Consider the following 10041-nt stretch of genomic DNA (forward strand, 5'->3'; position numbering starts at 1 on the left):
TACACCTATCCAAGCTAATTGGATACCCCACTTTCAAAACCTTGATCCTGCTCAATGCTACCCTATACAATATGTAGCTGATTTAATTGACCCATTTTCTCAACACTGGAGACATAATCAGCTAAACAACCTCCCACCTAATATCGTCCAACACATTATAAATATACACCTTCCTCCTGACAGCATTCCAGATAAAATAATTTGGCCCCACTCTAAATCACGAAGATACACAAATGCTTCCGGGTATAGTTGTTTAACACAACAAGATAACCTCGCACACCCAAACCCTCTTCCAACAACCAGGTTTTTAGGATCTTATCATGTCCTTCCAAAATTCAGCTTTTCTTGTGGAAAGCTATAAATGAAGGTTTGCCAACCTTGTCTATGCTACATCACATCAATCTCTCCACTTCCAACCTTTGCCCCCGACGGAACTACAAGCCAGAAACAACTCAGCATGTGCTTACCCATTGTCCAGAGGCTATGTCCGCTTGGAGCAGCCTTTCTAATCGCATACCAACAAGCCAATCAGAAGGTAACAACCAACCAATTACCTTAAACCCTCAAACAACAATTTCACAAATACTACAAACACAAGGCAATACCTCTTATGTCACTTCATGTTGTTTTCTCTTATGGTCATTATGGACATCAAGAAATGATCTCGTGTTCAATCAAGAGCAATCCACTCATATAGACATCCTGACAAGATCATTAGCATAACAACAAGAATTTGAACGGGAAAAGAATATTTCCCCACTTGTTCTCCCGGGGGAGTTGCCTTCCAAAATTACATCAAACATAATCAAGACGACTACAACCATTCAGGTAGGCTGGTGCCATCCAACAACAGATTGGATTAAAGTGAACACGGATGGGTCAACTTGAGGCCACCCGGGTATGGTGAGAGAAGGATTCATTTGCATAGGTTCGAATGCGTAAACGATAATGACTCTTTCTCAACCTCTCGGAGTAACCACGACGCTCACAGCAGAGACATGGGAAACGGTGCTAGCAACCAGAACTGCGACTGCAAGAAGATGAATTAAAGTGTTATTTGAGACGGACTCAAAGAATCTCATGCACTTGATCAAAACTCTAACATAAGCTCCTTGTTATATTTTAGAAATGATCGCAGAAATTAAACGCAGAATGAGTCAAATTCCTTTTTGTGTTATTCAACACAATTATAGGGAAGGAAACCAAGGAGCAGACAGTCTAGCAAAATATGCAGCAGATAGTAGCCAATCCAGAAACTACTCAACAACAATATGGGACCAGGCGAACCCGGCTTTTATTAACCAAATTCTATTAAGCAACTCCAGAGGAGTCACCTTCCCATGTGTGATAACAATTTAGTGGTTTTTCTAATATATGCATGCTTGAAAAAAATAAAAAAATATCACTATCATAAATAGTTAGAGAAACTGTTTGGTAAGAGGATGGTCTCGACTCTCGAGTACTTTCTCACTGAAAGCATATATTGTCTCACATGTATCAGGTAGGGGCTTTAAATCCCCCAACCACACATACACCATGTTTGTTTACTCCTAACTCATCTGAGTCATCTGGATCTGAGTGAAATCATCTGATTCATCTGAATCTGATTCGATATGTACGTTTTGTGTCAGATCTGACTCAAAAAATGCGAGTCAGAGGTTTGGTCCCGTGAGTCAGGGGTATTTTATTATCTGACACAAATGAGTCCGAGTCAGTAATTATGTCTGAGTCAGAGGTCGAGTCAGATCTGACCCAAAATACAAAACAAACGGTCTGACTGCTGACTCGGCTCGAATCACGGGTTGACTCAGATCCAAACGATGAGTCAGCTGTAAACAAACAAGTTCATAATTACCCCCGTGAATATGGTCTACAGGAAGAAAAAGAATAGTTGAGATAAAGGAGCATTAGGGAAAAAGTAACGGCAGGGCCATATTTCTAAAGTTTGCGACTTGTGGGATTGTATCATCTGACCAAGTGTCGTTGCTGGTAGCTAGAAAGCATAATACTCATTACTTAATTAGATATAAACCAAAAAGAGGAAATATATTAATAGATAAATCAATCAAAAGTTAATCATTTGCAATCAAGTTATGGTGATCGATGACTTTTGTATTATAATCGTTTTCTATATAAAGTACTCAAATATCACTTCACAAACATGCCCATCTCTCAACATTTCTATCTAAATTAAGCAACAATCTTCTACTACTAATGGATCCTTGTCTTGTTGGGAAACTGGTGACTGAAGTGGAGGTCAAGAAGTATGCTGCCAAACATTACGAAATATTTAGGCATTACAAAGAAGTTCCAAAAGCATTACCTCAAATTTACAAGAGCGTCAAGGTTATAGAAGGAGATGGAGATAATTCAGGCTGTGTCAAAGAGTGGGACTATGTTTCTGGTATGCGCACATAAATATATATACATGCACCAAGAAGTCTATGGAAAAAAAAAATGTGTCCTTGTTTTCTTAATTTGAAGCAATTTAGTACTTCTTTTTAACATATAAATTATCGGATGCAGTGTATGATTATTATTCGATATTATAGAACTTAAATATGCAACTCCTCAACTTTACATGAATCATTTTATATATGCCCAGCGGGTAGTCCATTAATTGTTGAGGAGAAAACAACATACATGGACGAAACAATGACCGTCTGTCACAGCATGGTTGGAGGAGCCTTGAAGAAGGACTACAAGAAGTTCAATTTAATACTGGCAGTTAGTCCAAAATCCAAGGATGACGGATGTGGGGGTAGTGTGAGGTTTTCTATTGAATACGAGAAGAATAACGAGAACCCTCCAGCTCCGATTGCTTATATAGCTGTGCCAAAAGATCATTGAAAGCATGAATGCTTACCTTTGCTCTTCTGAGTAAAATACCCGCATGCATATCGACATATATATATATATTTGTGTTTTGTTTGAATAAAACGTAAGTGTCCAGACGGTTGAGTTGGTTACATACTTATGGTCATGCCTGCCCAGGATTGTATACTTAAGGCCTCTTTTCATAAAAGAGGTTAATTTTAAGAACATTGTTCGAATAAATTTGCATGTTATAGGTGTATCTGTCAATATGGAGCGGATTTGTATCACTATGTTGGTCACTAATTTAGAGCTTCCCCGGTGGTTAGTGTGTGCGTTTCCTTTTTGGCACCACAAATAAGACATTTTCTTTTTTTTTCTATTTTTATTATTTTAAAAATTAAGTGAAAAAAATCCATTTTCTTGTTATAAACGGAAGTTTATTAGGTCGATGCCCATTTTAATGGGACCCTATTATTTGGGCACCAAGTATGTAAACTTTATAAATAGAGTCTTAAACCTTTGTATTCGATACACAGATTAATAAAATTTCTTTCTTTTTCTTCTCTTTACTTTGTGTGTTCTTCTCCTTTTTCTCTATTTTACAGTACGTTATCATGCACGTCGCTCTACCGACTGTCTATGCAAAAGGTGAAGATTTTCTACATCTATATCTAACCTTTTATTTTCTTTCCTTTTGGTTTGATTAATTATTTTCTTCTTATTTAATTTATCTAAAGGATTCTAATACGGCTTTAATGGATTTGATATAGGATACGGTGTTGAAAGTTGATAAGCTACGCACGTGATTTGGTTTAGGAGCAGCAGTTTACCATAGGGGTGTAAATTCGGGCAGGCCGGGCAGGCCAGACTTAATATTTATGAGCCCGTAAACAATTTCAGGCCGGGCAGGCCGGGCAAAAGTAGATAATTTACTACCCAAAGCCCGCTTTTTATACGGGCAGGCCAGATCGGGCCGGACATGCCACTATTTTTTTTTCAGTTTAAATTTTCAAATGAACGATATTAAATTTATTTACTTTTAATACGATATTCTTTCCTTTCTAACATTGCATACCGTAAGTGATAGTATTATTTTATATTTAAATTACAATGATAAATTTTAAATTTTAGCCTATAATAATTAATTAATTAGAGTACAATAAACTTTCTATAATAAGAAAATATATTACCATTAATGTTTTGAAAAGGTTAATTATAAGTAAAAACAACTATATACTTTATTTTTCTTGACACAAAATTGACAATTATAAAATTGTAACGTTTAAGTCTTTTTAAGAGGATATTAAATGATTAATGGCACATAGAAGGCTTTCAGGACGGGTATCAGGTCGGGCATCATAATTAATTGCAAAGCCCGGGACCGCCCAATAAATTAATCCAGGCCAGGCCGGGTGGCCCATGACGGGCCATAACAGGCGTTGGACTACTTCGGGTACAGGCGGGCTCGGGCGGATACAGGCAGGCTGAGTATTTTCGGGTATTACTTACACCCCTAGTTTACCACAATCTCAATTACGTGGTAACATATCCACGTTACGTGTATTATTTACCTACTTTTCAACTCCAAGTTTATTATTATAATTTTTTTCTATGAATCTTAACTAGACATGATCTATATTTATTGGTTTTGGGTGATCAATTCTACGAAATAAAATTGATTTTCCTTTCTTCTCTAACTTTTCTATTATAGAAAAAGAAAAAACAAATCCATCAAAAGATGGTTTATAGTTTTTATCTCGTTAAAAGAAAACTATAATCACCAAAAATCGGTGTCATCGCGGATTTGATTTACCTTTACGGTATTTAATTACATGCATGGTTGAAAAACCTACGGCCAATTAAATTTGGTATCCTTGTCAGTTAGACATGGATCATGTATATGGTTTTTATTTATTTTCAAGAAACCACACATCGACCACAAAAGTAGATTTTTCATATGCGATGAGTAAAACGACGATAATTTTTTGTCGATACGAGAGTTTGGTAAATCCTATAAACTAAGCGGTGCTAATTTTCTCCATTGTTTCCATAAGATTGGCATATTTTCTAATTTTTTGCCAAATTGGAGTGAACTTTTCGACCACATAATAGATTTTTTTTCTTCTTTGAAGTCGATAATGATTTCTTTACTTTCTTAAAAAGGATCATATAAGCCAATGGAAACTGGTTTCTTTATAAATCCCACAAGGATGAGATGTCATTATCACAATTGCAAACACCAATGAAACGGGAGATTGCTATATTCCTGAGGGATATTAAGCAATTTTTTTTTCTTCCTAATATTAATCTCCCAAATTGAGACCGTTCAACTTGATGTTGAGATGCGGTAGGACATAAAAGATCAATGGGTGCGCACCCAGCTTGTTAGCCAATGTTATTAGTCCTTGTAGTGACTGTATTGATCTTTGTTTGATTTTCTTTTGATAAAGAAATTGTCCGTAATTTTCTAAACCAAATTCTCGTTGGCCCTTAAGGTCACGAAGTTATTGGAGTTTTTTTTTTTGCATATTTCCAATGCTTTTGGTTTTGACATGTAATTTTATTTTATTTTTTTTTCCAAAAGCAATCCATGGTTGATCATAAATATGTATGTCTATTAAGACTACATATTTTTTATGTCGAAAGACATATTTCATAATGAGTATATGTCTCTAATTAATCGGATAATGCTTTACGAAACTTGAAGTTTTTGTATATGAGATGAAAAACATATTTCCGCCATATCAGGGGGGACTATACACTACCAGATGTTGGTGTTCGTTAACTTAAAAGTTATACAAATTTTCTCTCCCATTATGATTAAATCGAAAATGGCTGCCAGTAAATAACAGGCGTGAAATTATCTCATTTAGCTTTTCCATAAGTTAATGCCGTCTGAAAAGGAAAATCCAATCACTTCTAGCAAAAATGTAGTGTTTTTCTACATGATACAGATAGTGTTCCAATAGAGTCTATCAAAAGATCTACATTCTGATAGTTCCTATCTCCTCACTAGAATGTGGAGAGATTATAATGCCTGCAGGCGCTGGTACCAACAATTCTTTAAATGTTTTTTACGATATGCATACACTTGAGAATTTTGTAGGATCGTCATTAGTTAATATGTTGTTGAATATTCAAATAAAGTAGCTACTAAAATAAATGATGGTGGTTTTGAACCCCTATGCAGAGGAATATCGACATATGTGATTGGTTGGCATGTAATCCAAATTAGATTGAATTATTATAATTTCTCAATTGACGCAATATAAGGATCCTAGCTCGACTTGACTCCTTAAAATTGCCAAGCCTGAAAATTACATGCCGGTGTTAGTCATATTGCATATTAAGAGAAATATATCGTTTTAAAAACGATTTGAGGGTTTTATTTTATTTTTTCTCAAACCTCGGGATTGGTTTAATGATTGTTCTCTTTATATGATGCATTTGGCATGGTAGTCTTTGAATGACTCGTATGTATCCAGAGACCATATTCGTATTTGTAATCCTTCTAGGATTCAAATTATAGTCTGGCAGCCACCTGAATCAACATCAGGTTTAACAATCCTTTAAGTGTTTTTAAAAATTTGGTACAAAACTAAAAATCCGGATTAAAGAGTTGATCATATCAACTTTATAGGTCTCTCGAGGAGTCCTTTAAAAACACCAAAAATCCACACTTTAGCAGCATAAATTGTATTGTTTTTCTTTCTTAAATCTGCTGTTAGAATTATGCTAGCTTAAACTCGTCTTTGAGGTAGACTAGAGTTATGATTTTGATGCTCATTTTCTGTAATACTCATATATATAGTTGAGTTAGCATCCATAAAATGTCAAAAGTTGTACTCTTTTTTTCTTCGTTTCAAGTTTTTTCCCACGTGGTTTTCTTGACAAGGTTTTAACGAGGCAACATCTTGTTGACATTTACTTATTTTATTTTGTATAAAATGCTGATATTTGTGCTCTTTTTCCTTCGCCCAATTTATTTTTCCATTGGGTTTTGTTGGCAAGGTTTTAGTGAGGCAATTTAATTCAACATGGTGGTCATCCAAGCGGGAGCTGTATCGATTTAGGTTATTTGGTGGATTCCCACAATTAACTAGATCATTTTGTTAGACCACATCAACATAAACATCTCCTACGAATTTGGATATCATTATGATCCATATAATGTGTGATCACAAATTTTGTTCACCTTTGGTACTGTAACTACATATTGGCACCTTGTTGAAGAAACTACATCACCTACATATGCAAATCATCTTTGAAGATAGCAAACCAAGACATAAGTTCTCAATGCATCTGGAGAAGCTTGAAGATTCGAGTGCACAACTATTAGAAGACTAACACAAAAGAAGACTTCATCAGAACAAATATCTTCTACATTCAAGAAATTCATTCACCGAAATTGGGAAGTCTCGACTCAAAGATTTGCAAGCCAAGAATTTACTAAAGTACTCATCAGGGGGAGCGCCATCATCAAATTAAGGTGCATTCACTAAACTTTATCGAGTTGTACTCTTTTTCCTTCGTCAAGGTTTTGTCCCACTGGGTTTTTCTTGTCAAGGTTTTAATGAGGCAACATATGCATGTCGAACTCTGTTCTAAGTTTTCTAATAATTGTACTCTTTTCCCTTCAGTCAGGTTTTGTCCCTTCGGATTTTCCTGATAAGGTTTTAATGAGACAATTAGCTTAGATACAATGGTCATCTAGGGGGAGTGTTATAAAAGAAAGCTTATTAAGTAGATGCCCACTTTAGTGGGACCCTATTACTTGGTCACCAAGTATGTAAACTCTATAAATAGAGTCCTAAACCTTTGTATTCGACATTACAGATTAAGAATTTCTCCATTCTTCTTCTCTTTACTTTGCGTCTTCTTCTCCATTTTCTCTATTTTACAATACTCCTGGTCTTCTTTTAGGTAGCATAGATATTATTTTCAATAATTTAGGATTTTATTATATTTGATTAAAACTAAAAATAGTTATTCAATATATTAATGTCAATTTAATTAAGTAAAAGCTGATTAGGATGAGTTGACATCACCCTGAGGATGTCAACCCAAAATTAAGCCACATCATCTTAGGTGGACTTAGACATTTATCCGCATACACATTCCATTGGAGAAGTTCTAACTAACCGTTATCACATATTCATCATTCCCGTATTTGGAGTTACAATACCATATGCCTAAGGCCCTAGGTTTTTCGGGATGACCTCCATTACTAATTCGACTTATGTAGAACAATTTCATCCCATCTTTGATGCTGATTTTGTTTAGTGTACAGATTGTAATACAATAACTTTATTTATTTTTAACTATATATTATTATCATTTTTTTAATTATTTTTTTGTTAATTTCTAAAGCTATGTCTTATAAGTAATGAGAAATTCCCTTGAAATCGTAGTCGGGTACAAAATCTACATGTAAATGAGGCAAGAAATGCATACATTTCCCGAATCACTTTAGCAACTAGGACTAAACTCAAAATCCTTTAAAAACGCGCAATAACATTTAATAATTGCAATTTCAAAATACCATGCTTTTAGAAATGAAAAAAAAAAAGGAACAAAAATATAAACAACAAATTACACAGCCAAATACGAGGGGATAACCAACTGTTAGAAACTTTGTTGGCAAGAGGAACCGAGCTAGAAAGTGAGCAACGTCATTTCCCTCAAACTTGATAAACTTGGATTCAACACTAGAGTGCTCACTCGAAAGCCTAATAATGTCATCTAGAATGGGTCCAATCAGGGACGGACCTATTACTGGGTTAAAGGGAGCTTTAGCCCGGGTAGCCTTCCCAATTCACAAGTCAAAAAAAATAAATATTCTGATCGACCAAGGCTTCTAGTCCGGGCCTCACAAAAAAATTTATCCTTCCTGAATCCGTCCTTGGATCCAACTCGCCAGCTTGGAAAATTTCTGGATCTTTAATGCCTTGGACTACTGACTGAGCATCACCTTCAGTAGCACATGGCCAATACTGTTTATCCATAGTGGAAATTGAGTATCGATGCAAAAACTATTTTGATTCAACCATTTGGGGAATATCTTCATAAAGTATGAGGAATTAGTATCCAGCAAATGATCCAAAACTGCTCCTCGCTACAACTACAAGAGCACTAAAACCCTTCTTGCAAGTTTAGGCTTAGCTACACATTCCAAATGTGGCTGACCTTTAGCCATGAAAAATGTAACTACTGTGGGCATTAGCTATATATACATGGATTCCAAGTACCCGACCTAAATTTCAACATAAAAATATTTGATCTCATGTTGTTAGATCATATTTAAACAATCTGCTTTAATAGTATAGGATCTTATAGATATGACCCCATCATACTATAGGTTTAACCACAATTATCATACCCATATTTAATTGAAACCCTAAAGTATAACTATAAAATTTATGGCATATATTCCCACAACCCAAAGTATTCCAAGCATTCATATGGGAAACATTAATAATCAATCGGCAATTTTTTTCACCAAGTTTGCAACCATCATAGGAGCCATAAAATAACACGGAAAAATTATGTAGGAGGTGGACGAATGAGAAGGTCATGAAGGGCTCTTAAGGATATCATACCATTTTTTGCAAGTGTCAGAAGGATAACAAGGAAAAAAAAAAGTTTTATCAATGTATGGTGGTGAACTTCATAAAGATTTTTAAGAATCAAATCAAGAGCTTCACCAAACCTGAATCATCCAATATTATTATGCCATGCAAGGATGAAATATAAAATAGGAACTTGTTTTTAAGATGTTGATCAAGGATTCAAGATAAATATAGATAAGTAATATATTGTGGAAGTAAAGTAAATCGCATAACACAAAAGATTTTGTTATCGAAGAAAACTGGAAGGTAGAAATACCCTGGATCTAGTCCAGTTCTGAATGCTTTCATAATTAAGCCAATATATAAGTTGACTACCGTAATTTCGTATAGTTGGGACCAAGTAAACTACTCATAGTCACTAAGTTCTTTAAGTATTCCTACTCCACAACCAATTCGGTCTGCGCACGTGAAAATCAAGATAGAGTCCGCTATCTCAAATTGTCATTTTCCTTTGGATCGTAACTCGAAAAAATTGAAGAAATAACATGTTCCAGTAACCACATCATTGTGTATCATCCAAACTTGGGTAGATGATAGATATACTTGGGCATAAAGGATTTTCTGTTTAATCAATATAAATTCCTTTGGTAAAAAC

General features: G+C 35.0%; 1 protein-coding gene across 1 annotated transcript; it reads left to right on the top strand.

Moving 5' to 3' along the window:
* The first annotated feature begins 2214 nt into the window (after positions 1–2214).
* On the top strand, positions 2215–2850 carry LOC113291756 (major latex protein 146-like). The gene is made up of 2 exons (XM_026541251.1): positions 2215–2404; positions 2606–2850. The coding sequence occupies exons 1-2, from the start codon at positions 2215–2217 to the stop codon at positions 2848–2850; spliced, it is 435 nt and encodes a 144-aa protein (XP_026397036.1).
* Positions 2851–10041: the final 7191 nt, after the last annotated feature.

The sequence above is a fragment of the Papaver somniferum genome, chromosome 6, assembly GCF_003573695.1.
Source record: "Papaver somniferum cultivar HN1 chromosome 6, ASM357369v1, whole genome shotgun sequence".
Classification (NCBI taxonomy): Eukaryota; Viridiplantae; Streptophyta; class Magnoliopsida; order Ranunculales; family Papaveraceae; genus Papaver; species Papaver somniferum.

Coding starts and splice junctions, on each gene's coding strand:
- LOC113291756 (XM_026541251.1), top strand. CDS start 2,215: ATGGATCCTTGTCTTGTTGGGAAACTGGTGACTGAAGTGGAGGTCAAG. Junction 2,405..2,605: donor AGAGTGGGACTATGTTTCTG/GTATGCGCACAT, acceptor ATATATGCCCAG/CGGGTAGTCCATTAATTGTT.